The 22,079-nt window shown below is 46.9% G+C and overlaps 1 protein-coding gene across 2 annotated transcripts in view; it reads left to right on the plus strand.

Moving 5' to 3' along the window:
- SLC23A2 (solute carrier family 23 member 2) overlaps positions 1-22,079 on the plus strand; it is a 52,104-nt gene that overhangs the window by 4,304 nt on the left and 25,721 nt on the right. Inside the window, exons 1-3 of one of the 2 annotated variants that reach the window (XM_032092085.1) lie at positions 10,232-10,329; positions 17,885-18,156; positions 19,352-19,450. In XM_032092085.1, coding sequence (XP_031947976.1) covers positions 18,025-18,156; positions 19,352-19,450 — 231 coding nt within the window. In that variant the 5' untranslated portion in view covers positions 10,232-10,329; positions 17,885-18,024. Of the gene's footprint in view, positions 1-10,231; positions 10,330-17,884; positions 18,157-19,351; positions 19,451-22,079 lie in introns of those variants that run through there. The other variant, XM_032092084.1, reaches the window with a different exon arrangement.

Consider the following 22,079-nt stretch of genomic DNA (forward strand, 5'->3'; position numbering starts at 1 on the left):
GCGACTCCCTGGCCTCTAACGCAGTTCTCCAGAGGGCTGAGGAGCCGAGTTTGTGGTCCCGAATGTTGTCATCAGCCCCTAAGTAGTGAGTCACCCTCACCCTGGGCTGAGGAGCCGAGTTTGTGGTCGTGAATGTTGTCACCAGCCCCTAAGTAGTGAGTCACCCTTGCCCTGGGAGCTGTGCCTCTTCCCCTGGCTGTGCTGGGGTCCCGGGGCTGGGTTGGGCTCTTGGGCTTTGAGAGCTCCGGGATGGTTTTGGGCCGGATGAATTGGCCGTGAGGTCCCAGCCAGACTGTGCCCGGGGGGTCCCAAAGCATTCTTTGGGTGTCGAGCTCCGGGATGGTTTTGGGCAGGATGAATTGGCCGCGAGGTCCCAGCCAGACTGTGCCCGGGGGGTCTCAAAGCACTCTTTGGGTGTCGAGCTCCGGGATGGTTTTGGGCAGGATGAATTGGCCGCGAGGTCCCAGCCAGGCTGTGCCCCGAGGGTCCCAAAGCACTCTTTGGGTGTCTCCCTCCTGCGTTGTGGGAGTGGATTGAAATACTCTCTGTTCCCATCCCAGAGCTCCATTTGATTATTTGCTGAGGAATGGCTGGGCTTGAGGTAACTGTAAAACTAGTATTTTAATGAGTTTATAATTAGCAATTCAATTATCTGAATCTCCCTGTGTCTCAGTTCTCAGGCCAGAAGATGCAAGTGCTGGGTAAGGAGGGGATGGGGGCAGGGAGTGCGCTTAACATCCAGGTGTCTGCCCTTACTTAATTTATTTTAATATTACTTTTAAATAGCAGCTTCAAGAGCGAATATACTTTATCCTATTTCGGTGAAAGGGAATTTCCAGAGTTCCTTCTCAACACATTCAGGCAACCAGAACATTTTATTCTTTCCCCAAAGCCTACGTTACTAAGCAGTAATAAATTCATGTGTCTTGATAAGAGTGTCCCAGGCACCTTGGGGGGTGGCATGGCTGGATTTTAGCTGCGTATTTTGGAGACTGATACATCTCTGTCTTCTGAACCAGGAATGTTTTGATCTTGGACTTGGCGTCAGCAAAATACCTCAGAAAAAAAACTTTGTCTGATAGTTGTATTTTTAGGAGCAGGGGAGTCCAGTTGTTGTGGTGGAGGAGCTGCGTCCCCCGCAGCACCTGGGAGTATCTGAACTCTCCAGCTCTGTGTGTTCTGAAAACAACAACTGACCTGATTTATGTGTGTTTGGGTTAAACCAGCACGTGCCCTCTCTGATAAAAGGGACTGTTTGAATTTGTCACCCACTTTATGCTCACTTTAGAGTAAAACTGCTTGAAGAATGGGCCTCAAATGAGTACAACGGTGAAGGAGGGATTGACTCACCATTATTTGGTTTTGATTGTTTGGAAATACCGTGAGTCCCCAAACTGATTTTGAATTTGATTTTGAATGGCTCCATGTCCCCCAGTTTGTTGTCTGAATTTATTTTTAAATCAAACTGTTGCAGGGCTCATGCCATTCCAGCAGTTGGCTGAAGCATTTTGGCAATGCATGGTGGTGGGAAAGTAAGTGGAAAGCAACTTCAGGGGTGCTTATGCACTTACAGTCCTGGGTATTAACCTGGGGTGTGAGCTTTGAGTAGTTTGGGCTCTCAATGGAGCGACACATTTTAATTGGCTTTATTCCTGTTTCGCATGGCCGTGAAATGGCAGCCCAGGGCAATGAGGTCGATTTTAGTGGTTTGCTGGCTGTTACACACTTGTGAGGTTGTAAAAGTTAACAGAACAAAGTGCAGCTTTAATGGGAAGGCGCCTTAAACACTCATGCACTTGGCTGTGTTTATGTGCTGAGGTGGTTAATGTGCCTTCAGTGAATTCATCCCCGTCTCCCAGCCCCTGGAAGTCCTGTTGATCTGCTGCTTGCGATGGGAAGGAAATGCTGGAAGTCTTTGACCACCAAGCCCAGCTTTGCTGAGCACCCTTCTCCAGCCCAGAAGCCACCATCTGAAGGGTTTCCTATTTTTCTTGACCTTACTCTCCACTTACCTGGATTGTCTTGAATTTCAGCCTGAAGCTCAGTGGTGCTGCTGTGTTGTGCTTTTAAAGGGAATTGTGTGTAAATGTTCTTAGCAGCATTCAAGGTCATGGAGAGGATCTCATAAAACGGGCACGTGACTCCGTGTCGTGACTTTCACTTTTTATTTAGGAGCTTGGAAGGGAAATAAAATGCTGCACTGCAAAGTTAGCAACCTTTTATTTTGTATGCTGGTTGAAATGAAGCTGTCTCAGAGCTAATAGCACTTAGTGGACTGTGCTGTGGGAAGGTTTGAATTTTCACAGAGTCTTTGAATCCCTGTGACAGGAAAAAACTAATTTTGCTGTGTTTATTGCTTGTCCTTTGTGTGGAGAATCCTGTACTCTCACCATACCCAAGCAAAGGAAACACATCCTTGTTTTGGCAGGCTCTAAAGCACCAGCTCTTCACAGGTTACAGCAGCTTTATTTTTCCCCCTCCCTTTTTCATTTTTTGTACAGAATTAATTTTTTCTGAAAGTTAACTAAACCTTCCTGATGCGAGAAGCATTTGCTTGATCATATTTTAACAGATAGGGGTTTTTGATAAAAGCTGACAGATTATGGTTTCCTGATGAGCATTTTGTTGTGTAAAGACCAAACCTAAGGAGTAATTTGGGTTCAGACTGACAAGAAAGAAACTGGAGCTGCAGGTCCCTGTTCCATAGGCTCAGAGTGCAAGAAATAATTGCTGTATTCTCATACTGTTCTGTGTCCTTTCATCTGTGGGAACAATAACAGCAGTAATTTGCTGATATTGGATGTATTTGCATGGGTGCCATTTAATTTTGTGTGTGGAATTTTGGGAGGTTGTGCTGAGCAGAATCATTATTACCAATATAATTTCACAAGGCTCTGGTCTGGTTTATTCAGCCTGTTGGACACTTGTTATTTAATCTCTTTCAGCTCACTAATAGATGCTCTTTAAAAAAAAGGACGAGGGAGAGGATTTGGGGTGGTTTTATTAGCCAAGTGTTGGGGGTTTGTTGCAGTCCTGTCAGATGTTTTCCTCGTCCATCTGTCCTGTTGGCAAATAACAGGAAAGGCAAAGGATGGAAGGCTGAGCTCTTTTGGAGTCATGATCCTCCTCATAAAAAGATGATCTGAAAAGCCCCTCCTGTAGCAGGGGAAGAGCTGCTGGTCCCTGTAAACATCCCCTGCTAATGAGCTGCTCTGCTTTGGAGGGGATCAAACACATCTAATGCTTTTCATGGAGATGCCTAATCAGGCACAATAGAACCAAGCAAAGCTGTCAATTAAACCTTCTATTAAATTTCTCTGTATAAATGAGCCTGAACCCACAGCACTGTCTGAGCTCCCCTCCGTGGCTGTTGGGGTTTGGTAAAGATTTTGTGATCAGTATTAGCCCCGTTTTGGAACTCACTTAGGTACACTCCATCTGCATTGGTCTTTTCTTCTAATTATTCAAAGGGCAAAATGTGTGCTGAAGTGCTGTTCCTTCAAGTAGCAGCAGCTAAGAAGTCTTGCATTTATCTGATGCCAATTAAGTAAGAATAATTGAGATTATTTTGTTAAAAGCAGAGCTAAAATACATCTGCCAAAGAGCCCTGAAGATGAAGCAGCCAGTAAGGTACAATATTAAACCCACAGTATGTTAGTTAAAAAAGGATTGGTTTGCTGGCAGAAATCACAAAAAAGTATTTTACTAAATTTTGCCAAAATGCTTCTTTTCAAAGTCTTGCCAAAACCAAAAAGTTTTCCTTCCATAACCTGTAGTTGGTATAAATTTTATTGTGAGTAATGTGAACTCTGAAAACATTACAATTCTTCGTGCTTTTCCTGAGCAGCCAGTTGGGTGTTAAACTGGCTGTTCCATTTCTGTCCCATCAGTTGGAGAAGCCACTTAACCTCCTTTAACAGTTCTGTTGCTTGGAGGGATATTTAATGCATTAATATCTATTTAATGCATTCTTAATTACCCGCTTACATAGGGAGGAAAATCTTCAAAGCCATTGCAGTAAACGACATCCCCCATCTCTGCATGGTGACGTGGTGTGTGACGTAGGGGTGAGCTGGCAGCTGGGCTCCAACGGGTCCTGGTCCCCTCCTGCTCCCCTGACCATCCCTGTGGGTTCAGAGGATGGATGGACAAATGCACATTTATGAGGAGCTCGGTGCTGGTGGCTGGGCAGGAGCTGCTTTCACCTGAGCCTGCCTGAAACAGGAGCACAGGAGTCACCCAGCAGGTCTGGCTGAACACAGGCCTGCTCCAGAAACGCTTCCAGGCTTGTTGTGAAATTAATAAATTAGTAATTGGTTGGCTTAACGAGTGGGAATCAAACCCAGGGCTGCTTACAGTTGTTTGGTGTGTGAGCAGGGAGTAAGGAGTGCTGGTTTGGCGTAAAAATCATTAATGGCAATAATGATTTAATTTTTCCCCAGTGGCTGTGGGGAACCAAGGTGTGCTTGGTGACCAAAGCTCCCGGGGCAAACAGTTGGGCACCAGTTATAGGTAGGAATATTAGCATCTATTACTGCTAACATAATGAATAATAGCAGCTGTTCTTGCTCTGTGACACCGAGAGATGATCTGCTTGTGCCCTGCCTTTTGCCAGCTCCAGCAGGAACCTTCTCCTGCTGATTTGGGTTTGGCTCCAGGTCGGGACCTGGGGGCTCCAAACCCCGGTGTGGTGCCAGCCCGCCCTGGGAAGGGGTCGGAGCAGCTGTGCCAGGACTGCACTCAGAGCAGTCCTGGAGCCAGAGGACACCTCTCCTGCAGCACTGAGGGTCCTGGGAGCACAGCAAAGATTCCTGCACACAGAGAGTCACGCTGGCTCTCCCCCTCAGCCACAGAAGCCTTGGAACGTTTCCTCTGTAAGTGGTATAAATTCGCCGATTATTCCCAGGAAAGATTTTGAAGTAATCTCGAAGGAGCGAAAGGTCACTGAGCAAGAAGAAGGGCATAACTCTCCCAACTGGATAATTAAAAAGAAAATTAAAAAGTGTGCTAAGTTGAGATTGACTTGTGGCCATGCTTTGAAGATTAAAAGGGCTTCTTTCATTTCGGATATAGGAGGTTGGGATTGGTGGGAGGAGAAGTTGTGGCTGCCGGAGCAGTTGGGCTGCGAATTACTGAGCTGTGAACGAGATCCCAGGACCACTGACCAAACCTATGCATACCTGCTCTTTTCCCCCCACTTTTTAAAACATTTAGTTTTGCAGCTGGAGTTTTCAGCCTGGCTGCTCAGTGTGTGATGCAGGGAGATTTTTAGGCATCCAAGCAAATTACATACTGAATGAAAAACTATATAAGTGATTTTGGATAGCAATGTTTTGCCTTTAGAAAATAAAAATAACAGCAACTTCAGCTAAAGGATGGAACTTGTCATGTTCTTCGCACAGCCTACAGGATTTTTCTGTACATGAGTTTAGCCCACACTTTTGAAACTATTAGCAGTCACAAAAATAGGGAGAGAAAGCTAAAATACAAGTGTACAAACTGAACTGGTAACAGCAGTGGAAGGTTCCCAGCCCGTGGCAGGGAGTTGGAACTAGATGATCTTCTGAAGTCCCTTCCAACCCAAATCATTCCATGATTCTATAAAATAATGCCTAGTAATAAAAAAAGTCACAAAATCACAACTTGAGCAGATAAGAGTAGATGGTTTAAGTCTGGACCTGGTGTGTAAGTCTGCGTATCTGCTGGGTTTTGTGACCCACAGCATGGGATAGGGCAGAGCTGCTGGGCTGGGCGTGGGTTTTGCTCGTGGCTGGAACTCTGAGTGCACCCAGATGTGCTCCTGTGGGCTGATGTTTGAGGGGTGAAGAGATGAAAGGTCCTGGAGGTGAAATCTGACTGTAAAATTCAGTTTGTAGCTGGCTGGGTGTAGGGCTGTTTTATGCTGGTTTATTAGGTCGGTTGGGTGTTGTTCCTGAGCTGAGTTCCCTGAGCATTCCCGAGCTGGGGCTGTGAATCGTTGTTCTCCAAGCGTGAGTTTGATGGAGTTTCCTTGGGCATGGAATGGTTTGGGTTGGGAGGGACCTCACAGCCCATCCAGTGCCACCCCCTGCCACAGGCAGGGACACCTCCCACTATCCCAGGTTGCTCCAAGCCCTGTCCAACCTGGCCGTGGGCGCTTCCAGGGGTGGAGATTCCGGGAATACATGAAGGTAGTGATGCGTTAAGGGTAAACACCTCTCACCCTGCTCTGGTGCCCAGTACACAGGAGTTACTTCTGAATTTTCTTAGAAGACAATGGCTTTGAGCTTTTGCCTTTAATTACAGGATTACCTGGAGCTCCAGGAAAGACGTAGGAGTCTGACTTAGCTTACAAATGCAGTGAATACAGTAACAGGCCCCAAAAAGCACATTCCTTCTCCATTAATTTTGGAAGTGCTTTGATCTGTGCCTGTGGAGTGTAGGGCTTTGGCTCCCCTGTTCTTTTGTTGTTCTTGCTTGAAAATGATTCCTTATTTCTTGCCCAGAAATCAGCTACAGGTATTTTTAAAGGCACTTCCATCTTGTAATTACTTTTTCACATAGAACTCTGTATCTGCTGTGATGTACCTCTCAGACCCTGGGTTTTTCTTACAAGTATTTAAAAATACACAGTTGCAGAAAAAGTTCTAATAAACACCACAGTAATATGGGCTGTAGCTGAATTGGGGATTTAAGAACAGAAGCTGGCCACAAAGCATTGCATTCTCCAACTGGAAATGTGGAATTCACCCACCATGGATTGCCCCAAGGTGTCCTTTCTCTAGGAGAGAGGGATGGTGGGTTCAGTCAGGTACAAGGGGGACGCTGTCAGCAGGAGCCAGGACTGGGCATCGCTCCCTGAATTAACTGGGAGCTTTCAGAGCAGTTGCAGTAATTCTTGGTGTCGATTTGAGTCAGCATTAGGGCAGAGCAGTGGATGTTTTCATACTACAGCAGATCTTCTGGTAAGTGCTTTTTCAAGGAATTCATAATTCAATGAATTTATAAGTGTCACTCTAAGATCAAACTTAATAGCTGAGTCTTTCTGCTGTTCCCAGTTGTGGGTGGAAGTGGATCTATTTATTGTACTCGTGTGTGATGCTATTTTCTGTGTTTGCTGTATTAAGTTAAGTGTGTTCTGGAGGATGTTCATGGGAGGCTGCTGATTAAATAAGCTGATGTAAAAGATTACAGATTTGCTGTGGCTTTGGGAGGAAGAATACTTAAATTAGGAGATCGCTACGAAAATGTAGTGAGGAGGCTCATTGAGCTGTCAGAAACAAGGCCTCCTCCACCTCATCCTCCAGATGAAACAGGATGTTCTTGCAGAGAAGCTGTGCCTCTCCCTGCATCTCTCTTGCCTTTTGGGTGTTTTTCTAGTTCTTGCTGAAGGTTCAAAGGAGGGATTTGGTTCCAGGTGTTTGCAGCCCCTGGGTCACATTATTGTCATTTCGGTGATGGGACGTAACCATTGTGTGCCACTCTTGTGCAGTGTTGTCAGTGCAGGGGGAATAGGGGACTTCAGAGAAGGATTTTATCCTGCCTGAGTGCTGCAAAACTGTAGAGAATATCCTCAGAATAAATACTCCAACTCGGAACATTGTCAGTAGTTTACCAATGTGTGTCCAAGAGCAAACAGAATTTGGCCGGAGCACTCGGAAGTGTTGGTTCATCCTTAGACTGAACACGGAGTGTCTGAGAAGAAGGCAGAAAATTGGATTTTCTCGTAAGAATCAAAGTGAACTCCTCCTAGGAGTAACATTTCCAAGCCGTAGAAATGCTTCCACCAGTTTGCATTTCAGATATTAAGCAGGTAATAAAAATGATGAGTGACTGTGTCGGATCATCACGACAAAGCTCCCTGTGCTGAAGCAGAGCGGGATAAATCCTCTGCTGTGATTGCCCTCCCACCAGTAAAGTGCAGCCATACACAGAGCTCTCAGCTGTTTATTCCCACCCGGCTTCCACAGCATTTTGAAGCTTGAAGCTGCACCGTGAAATATTCCAGTGCTTGAGACAGTGGAGTCACATTTGGAATTAGCATTCCCCTGGAGTGTGACAGCGATTCCAGTACCTGTTCACTGCAGGGAATTGTAACCCAACAACCTGCGCTTGGATCTGTCCCAGCATCAGTCCTGGGAGCTGGGATTGGAGTGGAGGTACCCAGATTAGAAGATGGTTTATTTGGATTGAGTGTAAATGCGAAGTAATCAGAAATAAATTGTTCAAATGTTGAAGTTCTCCACTCACCAGTGATGAATTTTGGAGCGATTAGTTTTAATTGCAAGGTAAACAGACAAGTTTTTAATTGGATACTTAAGAATTTTAATTGCATTGAACTCAATTATACTTTGAACTGTGATATTCAGGGCAAGAAGTATTTGAGTCCCTGGCATTGTTTAATCCAACTATTAAAAAAATTCTGGACATTGGAGTAAAAAAGCAAATGGCTTATTTCTTTCAAAACCTAAAGTTTTCCTCTTGCCATTGATCACTTAGTCCTGTAGCTCCGTGTGAGGACATCAAACACCTTGAATCTAAAACAATTTCCAGCATGCACCTTAAAAGCATCATAGATCAGCAATCTTCAGCCAGTCTGGGTACAGCAGTTGGTATTTTGTAGTCTTAAGGTTTGGTGATGTTTGTGTTAAGGGCTCTAAGATTTCTTTATGTTGAAATTAAGACATTTGTGTTTGTGAAAACATTTGGAATTCAGAAGGAAAGAGGAAAGGAAAGGATCTGATAATTGGAAAAGGAGCAAATGGAGGGGGAAGACTTTTCAACATCTCTTTGCAGCGGAGAACTAAAGGCTGAAACGTCCTGTGGGTTTGTGTGCACACACATTGCACAAAGGAATCGGTGGAGATACTTGGATTGCTTCCATGGATCTGAGCGAGGGATGAATAAGGAGCATTGCGTGGGACAGGCGTCAGCTTTCAATTAAACGTGCCCTGCTCAGGCGTTGGCTCTTTGATGCAGGACCAGCACACGCCGAGCCCGGAGCCGCAGGAGCCGGCGGCAGGCGGCAAATTCCGACTTGTGTGAGGCTGCTGGGGCTGGATGGAGCCAAAGGGGTCACCAGGGGAGCTGGACAGCCTGGCCCTGCCTCCACACACTGGGGTGCAAAAAGGGCATTTCAGGTACCGTGAGCTCATCTTCGTGCCCTCGAGCTCCACGCTCTTGGCCCGCTCTCCAAGGGGTGGAGTCGCTGCTGGTAAATCCGGGCAGAAGCTGCTCACGGGGTGCTGCTTTGTGGTGTCCTGTTCTGGTTATGGCTTCAGTATCAGTTGTAGGGTGATGGTGTCTCGTTAACAGTTTGGAAAGGGAAATGGGGGGTAGGGATGGTGTAGCTCGGTGGCAGCTCGAGGCAGGGGCTGTGATGTGATGAATTACAAAATGATGTTGAAGAGTGTAAGGGCAGCTTTAGGCAGGACTGTGCTCCCACAGAAAGGGAGTGGGGCAAGCAGATCCATGGGAAGCAATTCTAGAATCGTAGAATTGTTTAGGTTGGAAAAGACCTTTAAGATCGAGTCCAACCATTAAGCCAGCACTGCCACGTCCACCACTAAACCATGCCCTGAATGCTACATCTGCATGTCTTTTAGATACCTCTAAGGGTGGGGACTCACCCACTTCCCTGGGCAGCCTGTTCCAGTGCGTGGCAACCCTTTATTTCCTGTTGGTTTTGTTGTTGTTTCAAGTCTTTCAGTTCTTCTCCTGTGTCCCTTTCCATCTCACTTTGCCCTGTGCCCAATATCATTGTTACTCAGCGTTTTCCATTGGGGAAGTGAAGGAGCCCAGCACGAGCCCTGGTGTGTTTCAGTTCCCAGTGAGGTTGTGGATCAGTGACCTTTGTCTTAGGGAAGAGCTTTGAGATCTGGGACCTCTCGAAAATGTGTCCAATTGCTAATACAAACATTTCCGTGCAAGTTGCACAAGGGAGGCTCATGGAAAAACACTGGGAGAAAAGCCCCAGCCTGATTCCAGCTGTTGCAGCCAGGCATGTAAATATTTGTGCCAGTTGTGTTCGGAGGGCTCTGGCTGGGTGTTCTCCCCGTGGAGCTGCAGTTCGTGTCCGAGCTGGAAGCTCCTGGCGCTGGGCTGCCCTGGGCGCCCGTTCGCTTTGCGTAAGCCCGGAGGAGGTGTGGAGTAACTGGGGAGTAACAGGGGTGTCCAGGGCTGCCTCCTGGCCGGCCCTTGTGTAAGCACGGGCTGGGATTGGGCACGGAGCAGTTACACAATGGGAGCAGCAGGATATAAAAGCGCTCCCGGGGAATGTCGGCATCCTTCCTCCCAGGCTGCGGCTCCGGCTCTGGCTGCCACAGGCACTGCAGAAGCTGCCTCCGAGAGGTTGGTGCAGGTTTACCTTGGGATTCACGTCCCGGTGGGGGTGATTGGAAAAATTCAACTGCTTTGGTGTCAGCGTTATTTGATAAGAAACTTAGAAACTTGTGTTTGCTGGTGTTAATAACTAATTTTCCTTATCTTAAAGATTTGAGGACTTAATTTTTCATTTTGAAATTGCTATCACTATAAAAAGATACATTTACTATTTCAAAAGTATTTACTTTTTTTTGTTTATCTGTAAACTTTGCTTTTAATTTTTGAAATGGGAAAATTTTGTATGAGATTTATGTAGTAAAAGGGATTTTAAGAAAGCTTGAGCACAGAAGTACAGCATCTTGGTTAGTTCTTGGAAGTTTACTAATTCCCAATCTTACTAAGTTATGCTAAATGGAAGTGAAGTGTTTATTTCAAGACAAGCCGAACAGGTAACTCAGTGTAAAACTTTTCAAGTGTGGGATCAGTTGCTGGGTTTGTATTGATTACTGGGCTCAAGCTGTTCCCTTTCCAAAGGAGGGAGTGTCCGATTCCAAAGTAGCCACAGGGATCCTCAGCCTTTGGGAAGGAACTTCATATCCAGAGCTGAAAAACTGGCACATTACCTCGATTTACTTAATAAATGGAATTTTTCCTAGATGAGTCTCTAACCCCACCTTTGTTTTAATGTGATTAAAGTCTTGGAAAGAAGGCAGCTTTCATCAAAGTGCCAAGTCCAAGTACAAAGCAGGCTGAGAAAGGACCCAGTGTGTGCTCAGGTTGCTTTGAGGGCCGTGAAGGAGCTTAACGAACTGTGTATTAATATCCATAATAACGGGGAGCTATCGGAATGCCCAAATTATTAATTCTCCCCAGGGAGACTGTAAGGACTCCATACCATTATAAATCAGATGAATGTGTGCCATACACTGTGCGAGGTGTGCTGAGCCCCGACGCAGACTCTGAAGTAGCTTTGTAGGGAACAGTGAGACGGGATTTAATTTTTATTTACCCTGAGTCTGGAGAACTCTGCAGGTGTTAGTTCCCAGCAGTCTCTGTGTACAGATAACGAGCTGGAAAATTGTCATCTCCCACCTTCTGCTTGTGCTGCTTTGGAATTTTAATCTTCTCCCATGCCCTTTTCTCATCTCTGTGCACTCGTGGGGGTTCCCCAGGGAGGGTGGCAAATGCACTGCACAAAATTTGGGCAAAACTGCTGCCTTTTGGAGCAAGAAAATGGGGGTAATGGGGTGAAAGATGAGCAGGAACTGCTTGGCCAGCAGTGTTTTGACCAAATACTCTTCAGGTTGATTTATGCTAGAAACACTCATATTTCAGCTATTTTAGTTTAGAATCACAGCCTAACTAAGCTCTTAGTTAATAACTTCACTAACCAAACTTGTAGTTTTTGAAAGCTGGGAGATCCTTTGTTAAACATCTCATTCAGCTGGATTTAAGTCCCCCTTCTCAGCGAGCTCATTCACACAGGAAGTTAATGAGATTTAGCTAATGTGCTTTAAATACATGGAAGGTTTGAGCTCGGCATAACTTTCCTGCTTATCCTTGTGTAGACTTGCCCTAATAATGTTGGTCAGTTATTAAAGCATCGTTCTGGATGGCAGTCAAAATACCAACTACTTAAAAATTCATTAGTGCCTACAAAGAAAGAATATGTTTGTGCTTTGATGAGCTGCTTTGAAGTGAAGAGGGAAACTTCTTAAAGTGCTCATCAACTCTTTTTAAAACCTAAATTTAATTTTTTAAAATTCAAATGTTAGGAAGTTTGGGTATTTTAGCAGCATTTTATTTGTCTCTGCTGCAGGTAAAGAGAAGCGATGCCTTTTTGTGTGGCGTTAGGTTAAGTTTGAAGTCTGCTTTTCTTCAGTCGTGGATGTGGTTCAGTGGAGGAGGGAGATCTCTGGAGCATTTAAGGATGTGGTGGCATTTCAGTGCAGCTTCAGTTCATGGGAAGGAACTCGGGGTCCGAGAGGCCCCTGCTAAAGACGAATCACGAGTTTCCTGGGACCAAAGAGGCTGCTCCAAACAGCCCGAGGCAAAACTCGGTCTAAGACTGAAGCAGGAGGATGGTTTTTACCATGTAGCAAGAGAACACTAAGTGTGGGTTCTGGGCACCTTTTTCACATCTGTGAGATGGCGAAAATGCCCTGGAAGGCAGAAAAAATGCCTTTGGGGCACTCCTCCGTATGTGGGCAGTGGGTGGGACCTCACAGGTGCCATATCCAGGTACGGATCTGGGATGTAACAGCGTGAAGCAATTGGACTTGTGGTTGTGGTTCTGCGGACAGGACTCTGATGGCATCGTTTAAGTACTTACTGGGCTTTTTTAACCTCGGTGATGAGATATTTGTGGAATGTTTTTAACTGGGGAGAACCGTTTTTTCCTGGGAAAACATCCAGCGTCCCTTGGACACCTCTGAGTAGCAAAGTGGGTGCTCTTTCGGTGGTTTGTAGTTTGGTCCTTAGTATTTGAAAACCCTTTGGTAATGGGCTGTTTCATTTCTAACAGTTTCTCAGAAAAAAGTAACTCTAATGTTTATTTATAAAAGCTGTGAAATAGGTGTGAACAGCTGCGCAGGCTGGAGAAGGAAATGGGGAACCATGTTCTGAGGTTCTTCTGGTATTAAAAACAGCAGAAAAGTGAGAACACAGATAAATCCAGTGCCTGGAGCTGATGCACAGCAGACAAGGTCTGGATAACAACGAGAAGATGAGGTTTGGGGTTTTAATACCTTAATGGCACAAAATCAGGACAGAAGTTTTATGTGAGGGTGTAGCCAGTGCCAGTCTGGGGAAAGCTGCTATTCCATAATTAACTGGGAATTGCCTTGCTTTTGTGTGGAATTGCGTCTGGCCAGGCATAGCTGTGCTCTGTAAGCAAACTTTGTCTAATTAGGGCCTCTACAACATCCCTTAATTGTCTGCACTGCTGGAGCACTCCTGTGCCCCTGATCAGTTTGGTGCAGTGTTCTGGGCAAGGAATTCTTTTCACAACTTCCCTGATCTCTTGGCATCCATCCTGTCCCTTCTGTGTGTCTCCCCTTTGGAATCCTGGCTGTCCCATGGCAGCTCTGTCCCACAGGGGTGGTTTGGTTCCTCTGTGACTTGTCCTGGAGAGCAGGATGAGCTGCTTGGCCCAAATGCACTTTTTTACCCCAAACAAAGTCAATCCAGTGCGTTTGTTACTGGCTTCCAATTCTTCACAGCTGTGACACTGCAGGAACTGAAAGTTTGCTTTAGCCTCAGTCTCTGGTGTGTCCTTCCCACTGTGAGCTCCCCAGTGCTCAGTGCCTTGGGCCTGAGCGAGTGAAGTGGGGTTAGAGCTGGTTTTATCTTCTGCTCAGACTGGGTACATTTAACAAGAAAATAGCGTGCAAGGGAGTCCAAGTCCCTTTCCATGCCTCTGTAGTGTGTCTGCTGCCAAAAATACAATCTCAGAGCTAGAGGATGCCTTGATTTGTGTTTAAACACATCATGTGCCCGAGTTTCAGATGTGCCAAACACTTGGAAGTGCCATGGGAGGTGGTGAAATTCCAGAGGCACCTCAAGTGTGACAACTTCTGGCTGAGCATCATTTCTGCTTGCAGGAGAAAGTTGGTCTGTTCACATGAGCCTGACAGCTAATTAAAATAATAAATTGATGATTGTAATTAAGCAGTGACCTTAATTTGATTCTAATCTCCTTAGTGTGTGCAACAGCCAGAGCTCTCTTGGCTCCTCAGCCGTCTGTAGCAGCCAGAAAGGTCCTGGCTGGCTGTGCCATGGCTCCTTCCTCGGGGAGGTGTGACATGGGGCAGTCCCACCGTGCTGCTCCTGGGAGCTTTGCCATCCATGCCCTCCAAAGGATTGCAGTTGTTTCCCAAGCCTGGCCTGTTTCATCACCAGCTGCTTTTATCACCCCACTTGTTGTGCTTCCTTCACGAATATTTCCTTTGTGCAGCAGGAAAGGGCCACCAAATTCAGTCCGGTCTTTGCTTTGCCCAGCTCTGGATTCAAGTGTTAACGTTAAAGGCCCTCCCACTGGGCCTTCAGCTCTGTAGGGACAAATTGCCATCACAACAAATCTGATTTAGGGAATATTTTTAGTGTGGTTCAGCCAAAAACTATATCCAATGCATGCAAGGGAGGTGTCTGTATTACATGGCCTAATCCTTTATGGGTTCATGGCCAGTTCTCCCTTGCATGGTAATAAGCTCTTTATGTCCATCTGTACCTTCTGTCCTGCCCAAGTTAACCCTTGGATCCACTTAAGAGAGGAGCTTTCAGAGGATTTTTACTGACTCCCAGGCAGTTTGGTACCTCGTGAAGTAGCAGCCTTTTGTGCGGCCTGTGGTGGCACAGGGGCAGATTTTCCTGTAGGAAAAGCTTTGTACTCCAGTGGATGTTTTTATTTGCGGTGGAGGTTCCAGAGCAGAGACTTGCAGGAAGAAAAAGAGCACTTAAACACAGTCTTGCATCATAGATCTCCCTATCTGTGATGGGTTTCATCTTTCTTTCCATGAGCTTCAAAATGCATCCTAACTCCTTTAAACGAAAGAGGAGCAACCTTGGCAAGAGGGAAAATGTGGTGAGTGGTCATGGAAGGGTGAGGAGGTGATGTTGTGTCAGACCAGACACTGCCATCTCTTTGTGTCCTCTCCTGATGGCTTCAAAGCTGGAGGGAGGTTTTTGCTGGAGAAAAGGCAAGTGTTGAAGGTGCAGAGTGGCCTTTCCCTGGCCAGGAGGCTTTTCCTCCTGAACTTGCACCTGGGCTATTTCCTGCCCTTTGTCTAAATCGTAATTTTATCTCCAGCACTGTAAACCCCTGGCAGCTCTTGGCCCTCTGTGTTAAGCACAGGTGTGCACTGGAGTTAATTTGGTGTGGAAACGTGAACTTTAATCAGAGTCCTGATGGAAATTTCACTTCTGGCCTTTCCATTTAATCCGATCCTGCAGATGACTGATTGTACTGAGTGTACCTGCATGAGTTTTATCTCTTTCTCCATGGCTTTTCAGCTGCTGAGGAGTTGGATTTGCTGTGGAGGGCTGTAAAAATGCCTGAGTCATGTGGTGCAGCTGGGTTCAGCTGGTGGGACACAGGAGCTGATAGGGAATGATACCTCCCAGATAGCTTTAGGCAGCAGAAGAGGTAATCTGCTTCACTTTGATACTCCAGATTGCAGAATCAAAGTATTCCAAAAATCCCTGGTGATCATCTGAGCCATTAAGTGCAATTTTAATTGCTGGGTAGAAGCAAGAAGAGCTGGGAAAGTTCTTCTCCTGGTTTTTCTTGGACCAAGCCCTCCTGACACAAACACTCCCTCTCTTTAAGAAAAGTAGCAGTGAGGCTCTTTTTGCCTGTTACTTGGGAGGTGCCTGTTGGGGAGCCCTCATGCAGAGTTCTTTCAGCTGTGTGTGTCAGCTCTCAGCAATCCAGACAAGGCAAGCTTTGCTGCTGTCCTGCAGAATTCCCAGGAACAATTCCTGGGAGTGACCCGATCCTGGAGCAGATAGCAGTCCTGCTGTTGTGCAGTGCCCAGCAAAGCAGGATTACAGAGTCTTTTCTTTTTTATCTGGAGGTGCTGGTTAATGCCAGCTAAGCAGCTTATGCTGCCAGAGCACCTTACAGCAGGTCCCGTGACTGGCAGCTTTCCTGGCTCCAGGTTTTACTGGCCCTGGCTTAGGGAGGTGTCCTGCTGCCCTTTCCCTTCCCAGTCCAAGAGGATAAAGCTGCCAGACTAAACCTCGCCTGTCTCCATCACTGATTTTCTTGGAGAATAAAATACGTCTACAATGACAGAAAAAGGCAGATTCTTTTCTCTTTGTTCTTGTGTGCTTGGAAGAAAAAATCCCTCGCTGCTCTGCAGTGAAAGCAAACAAAAAACCCCTCCAAAGATCCCAGCCCAGACCCCCCACTCCCCCCAAACCTTTAACCAGTACCTGTCTGCACTTTGAAGAGCTCTGTGGTTATTGTAAAAACGGGAACGACTGGTTTTTTTCCAGAACAAGACAGTGAGTATTCAAACCAGTCTTCTCCTTCAGTCTTCAGGTGAGAAATAATTAATTATGCTACCTTAATATTTATTTTCATAAACAAATCTTAACCCTGATTTGCAGGCACTGCCTTCCATCCCATCTTGATTTAATTAATGCTTCGAGGGATCTCGGTGCCCAAACAGTCTTTCTTTATGTAACTTTTCAAGAGATACCTACATTGAGGTATCTCTTTCACCTCAAGGAACCAGAATTTTCCAGCGAATGAGCAATTAACAGCTATTAAGAGGTTCTAAAATATTGGTATTCATATATTAGTACAGTCCTGAATTGCCTTCAGCAGAAGAGTCTTTCTCAAGTTCAGTTATTATTGCAATTACAGTAGACAGGAGCTGCTGGCATTTCCTGAGCAGCATCTGGAAGGGAGACTTAAGGAAAAACCCAAGTCCTGCTTCTGTTCCAATCCAAACCTGTGTTTGTGAGTGCCCATGAGCTCTGTTTCCACCTTAGGGTTCAGCTGAACCTGTCATTAACTTGCTTTTGAAGTAACACCAGTGGGAGTGGGTTCCGCTGCTTGAATGGATGCAGAAAATTCCACTTTTTGTGACTTTCAAGAGACCATTTTAATGGTTCTGTCCTGTACTTCCACCTGTGTCTGACCCGGTTTCACCTGCAGGTGTTGGCAGCTGCATTTTCTGTTTGGGGCTCAGCAACCAGGTTGCAAAGCTTGGTTTGCTGCAGGATTTTCTGTGCTGTCCTGTGGGAAGTTGGGGTTCAAATACATTAATTCCTGTTCTTTAATCTTGGAAATGGAAAATGTGGGGATGATAATGGACTGGCTGGGCTAATTAAAGTGCAAATGGGGGAAAACTGTGCTGTAGTGACCCATCTGGCAAAACCAGAGACCCACTAAGGTGTGATCTTTCCTGTCCTTGTGCCAAAAGAGAAGTGAAACTAATTAAAATACACCAGTTTGTCCTGAAGCAGTTCTTTAACATCATCAGTCAGATTGCTTGGAATGTTCTTCATACGACTGAGAATTTGGGGATTATTCTGGGTTAGGATGTTCAGCAGAAGGAGCTGGTTCTCTCTGAAATAGGCTCACTGAAAGGCAGGTGTGCCTCCCTGTCCATCCAGTCTGAGCTTCCCAGATGCTTCTTATTTCAAAGGAAGTTTGTTTCAAAGAAAGGATTCAGTAATACCCGAGGATAAATCTGCAAGCAGCTCTGCAGATTAAAACTCCTTGGAGAAGCCCAAGTCTTGTTTGTAGTGGATGTTCAGCTGTGCTGCACTGCTCTGGATGTGGAGTACAGGGGTGCTTTGTTCCCAAAAAGTTCTGTGGAAATGGCTGTGAGATTGGGAAAAAAGGTTTCAATATACTGCTAATGGTTGAAAAACACAGGAGAAGAATGAGATAATAACCAGAGCATTCCCAGTGTGAAAGAATTTCAAATACCTTGAATGATAATTATCAGGAAGGAATGATGAGAGTTGGTGAGTCATGAGCACGAGAGGGAGCCCAGGCTGTGGGGCTTGTGCTTTTGCACATCTCTTTTAGGGAATAAAAAATACCAATTTCTCCCTTCACTCCTAGGAGCCGTTGATGCGAATGATACCCTGATGTCCCAGCTGGATTACTGAGCACTTGTGTGATTCCCAGAGCTGCTGCTGCTTGAATAAGGAGCTGTCCTTAGTTCTTGGCCTGGCATCCCAGAAGCACCTCCTGGGTGCTGCATGCAAGTCGTGGACGTTCTGGAAACGATGGGGATTGGCAAGAACACCACTTCCAAATCGGTGGAGGCGGGAGGCTCAACAGAGGGCAAATATGAGGATGAATCCAAACATCCCACCTTCTTCACCCTGCCTGTGAGTAGCACATTCCAGCACTGCCCAGTCAGGCTCGGTGTGAATCAGGGATTAAAGCTCCAGTCATGTTGTACAAACCCTTCATTTCCACGAGCAGTCAGTGACAAAGCTCTGCTCCCCTGAATAGTTGTGTATAAGCACAGCCAGTCCTGCTGTGTGTGGTTATTCTGTGTTCCCAGGACGTGCAGCACCCCAGGCACAATCAGGGCACTGAACTGTCCTCCTGCAGCAGCCCCTGGGGTAGAATCATGGAATCACTGAGGTTGGAAAAGACCTCCAGGATCATCAAGTCCAACCTGTGACCGATCACCACCACGTCCACTAAACCATGAAGTGCCACATCTGCTCTGGTTTTGAACAGCTCCGGGCATGGGGACACCACCAGAGCCCTGGGCAGCCCATGCCAGTGCTTAACCACTCTTCCAGTGAAGGCATTTCCCCCATATCCAACCTAAATCTCCCCTGGCCCAGCCTGAGGCCGTTCCCTCTCCTCCTGGCCCTGTTCCCTGGGAGCAGAGCCCAACCTCCCCCCGGCTGCCCCCTCCTGTCAGGGACTTGTGCAGAGCCACAAGGTCCCCCCTGAGCCTCCTTTGCTCCAGGCTGAGCCCCTTTCCCAGCTCCCTCAGCCTCTCCTGGGGCTCCAGCCCCTTCCCCAGCTCCGTTCCCTGCCCTGGACACGCTCCAGCCCCTCAATGTCCTTCTTGCGAGGGGCCAGATCTGGACACAGCACTCGAGGGGCCTCAGCAGAGCCTCCCTGCCCACCTGGGCTCATGTTCAGCCCCTGTTGACCGCCTGAGTCGCTCAACTGAGAGGAAGAGGCAACAGCAGGGAGACATTTGCTGTCTTCTACTTATTCACGTTTTCAGTTGAATCATTCTGTTGTACACCTCTCCTCTGGAGAACTCTTCCAGCCAGTGCTGCTGGTTCCCCCTGCCCCAAGCTGACACTGCCCAGGTTTTCAGGAGCTCTCTGAGATGGTTTTCAGGAGCTCTCTGCAATGTCTATCAAGTCTCTCTCTATCCCTAGACCTGCTGTTACAGAAATGATGGCTTGTTATGCTCCTCATGTTTTCTGACAAATTGTCAGAGGCAGATGTCAAGTACCAAGGGAGAAAACTGAGTGACACGAGGTGTGATCGCAGAGGAAATGTTTATTTTAAAAGACCTTGTGTTTCTGTTTTTGTTATATTTTTAAGGTTGTAATAAACGGTGGAGCAACATCCAGTGGTGATCAGGACACAGAGGACACGGAGCTGATGGCCATCTACACTACAGAAAATGGCATAGCAGAAAAGGTACGTGGGGGTTCCCTGCTAGGTGAGAACTCATTCTTGCTCTTTGAGCTCATGATCTGCCCACAGCAGTCTCCCCTGGCTGTGAGAGTTCCTGTCTCAGCAGCCCTGCTGACTTGCAGATTCACATCAGCCTGGGGAGTTCTGCCCTCATGACTCCTTGTCACACACTTTGGTTGCAGCACTTTGGGCATGACTCAGGAAATTGTGGAAGCAGTTAATGCCCTTGGTTTGCTTTTTCCAGCTTTTTTCTCCATTCCATCATTCCCCAGGCCTGCTCGGTAATAATCCCACAAGCTGAGATGGTGTGAATCTGAGCTTTTGTTTAAAACAAGGATGAAGATTATGGTAAATCTGAGCTTCTGAAATGTTCCGTCAAACTGGCTTTGTGGTAAAGCCTTGTCTCTGAAAAGCCTCAACTTGACCAAAGTTTTTCAAATGTCCTGATTGAAACAAGAACAAAACCCCTGGTTCCAAGCAAGAGCAGCATGATGCTCCTTCCTTCGAGGCCGTAGTTTCTGTTGGAGCAAGGATGGCACCGAGGGATGCAGTTAAGGTTTTCTAACTCAGACACCAGAAGTCACTCCTGAATTTCAGATTTAAAATACCCCCTGAGCAGCTGATTCTGCCAGAGGCCTGCCAGTGTTCAGCTCCAGAGGAGGCTGTGAGTGCCCCGCTGTGCCCGGTGCACTCCCGGCTCCCACGCTCAGCCTGCCCGGGTGTCTCACTCTCAGCCCCACAGCCATCGTCATCACTCTCATGTTTAGTGGACAGATTTTCCTTGACCTGCCAAAGTCTTTGATGGCTGAATTTTGGAGCATGCTGGGGCTGGAGTGGAGAGGCACAATCTGATAAAAGCCTTGAGCAAAAGGTGTTTGGGTGAAATTGTGCAATGAGATAAGCGATCTCTAGACATGAAAGTGCTCCTGGGTTTTACCATGGCCTGGTTTTACCAAATGTGTGCTTTTCTCCCTTCCAGCTAATCCACGTGATCAGAACTGTGGATGATGGAGAATAATTCACCTTAAAGACACTGTGAGCTTTTGAGTAACCAGATCTCCTTGAGTTAAAGCTTTGCTGTGACTTACGGTGAATGAACAGGATGGGGAGGCCCTGGCACAGGGTGCCCAGAGCAGCTGTGGCTGCCCCTTGATCCCTGGAAGTGTCCAAGGCCAGGTTGGATGGGGCTGGGAGCACCCTGGGATAGTGGAAGGTGTCCCTGCCCGTGTCCCTGCCTGTCCCTGGATGGGCTTTGAGCTCCTTCCAAACCATTCCATAATTCTGTGTTCATTCTTGGCTATCCATTCCTCCTGAGAGGTCCTCACCGAAAGAGCAAGCAAAAGCTCTTGAATAAAAAGCCTTTAGCAAAGAGGCCTGAAATGTCCTTCATCCCTGGAGGATGCCCAGGGCTCGCTCTGGCTCACAGCATTTGTTACCTGAGACAGTAAACTGATAGCCCAGCTGAGCAATACCTATTGCTGCATCCCTGTGAAACAAGCAATGCCTTGTTGCTTCGTGGAATAAAGCCACAGGATGGTTTGCTTTGGAAGGGATTTTGCTTGAAGATCACCTAGTTCCAACCCCATGCCATGTGCAGGGGCAGCTTCCACTAGAGCAGAGTGCCCAGCTGGGGGCTCTTCATGGAAGGTATTTCTCTAGAGACCTTGTTCCCCACAGCTCATCAGTTCCCTTTTGGGTTTTTCCCACTAGTGCTTTGTACCAGAGCCTTTGTCTTGACTGTTGGGGTTTGTTTCTTTGGATTTTGGGATGGGTTTGTTGTGGGGTTTCTTCTCTACCCACAGCATTCTCTGTACACCTCTGTCTGTGTCAATCCCCCTGTTTATACTTACCAGGGAAAAACTGAGAAAAGCACAGCACGTTGTGCCTTTGGCCAGTTAAAATAATCCAAGGCAGGGTCAGTGTGTGATGAGTATCTGGCTGGGAAGGCACAGCCCATTCCCAGCACTTCCCTGTGGCACACCTGGCAGGCACCGAGGCAGGGTCAGCCTGGCAGGCCCAGGCTCGAGGTGCCAAAGGGCCAGTGAGTGCCCGCTGGGGTGTCGGGGTGGCCAGGGCTCACCTGAGTTCTCCAACTCCTCCTTGTTCAGTCTTGGACTCTTTTGTGTCTGTTCCCTGCAGCCATGATCTGCTCAGGGCTGAGAGCTGCCTCTCCCAAAGCGGTGGAAGTGCCTTTTGGAAGGAATGGGAGTATCCTGGGTGGGATTTTTCCTTTAGAGCTGCTTTGCTGTGTAGCACAAACATCGCCGTGAAGTTTGAAATTGTTTCATCAGAAGATTTATAACCTTCACTTCCTCAAGGAGGGCTTGAAATGGTTGGCAGTTGTTGATCTGTACCCAGAGAGATCTTTCTCCATGCCATGGACCAGCTCACTGCTTCCCAAGCCCTGTGCCTGCTGCTGGGTTCTGCTCTTTGCAGAGTAATTTAGAGGTGGAATCACAAGTGGAGAGCTCTGAAAGGACTCAGAAATTTGCTCCATGAGCCATGGCCCTCCTGGCAGGAACAGGCCAGCACTTCTGCTTTCTGCTGCCCAAAGAAGAGGAGGGATGGGATGGGACGGGACGGGACAGGACAGGGTAGGATGAATAGAACAGCAGGTGGAAAAGCTAAGGAA

This window comes from Corvus moneduloides, chromosome 27 (genome assembly GCF_009650955.1).
Source record: "Corvus moneduloides isolate bCorMon1 chromosome 27, bCorMon1.pri, whole genome shotgun sequence".
Lineage (NCBI taxonomy): Eukaryota > Metazoa > Chordata > Aves > Passeriformes > Corvidae > Corvus > Corvus moneduloides.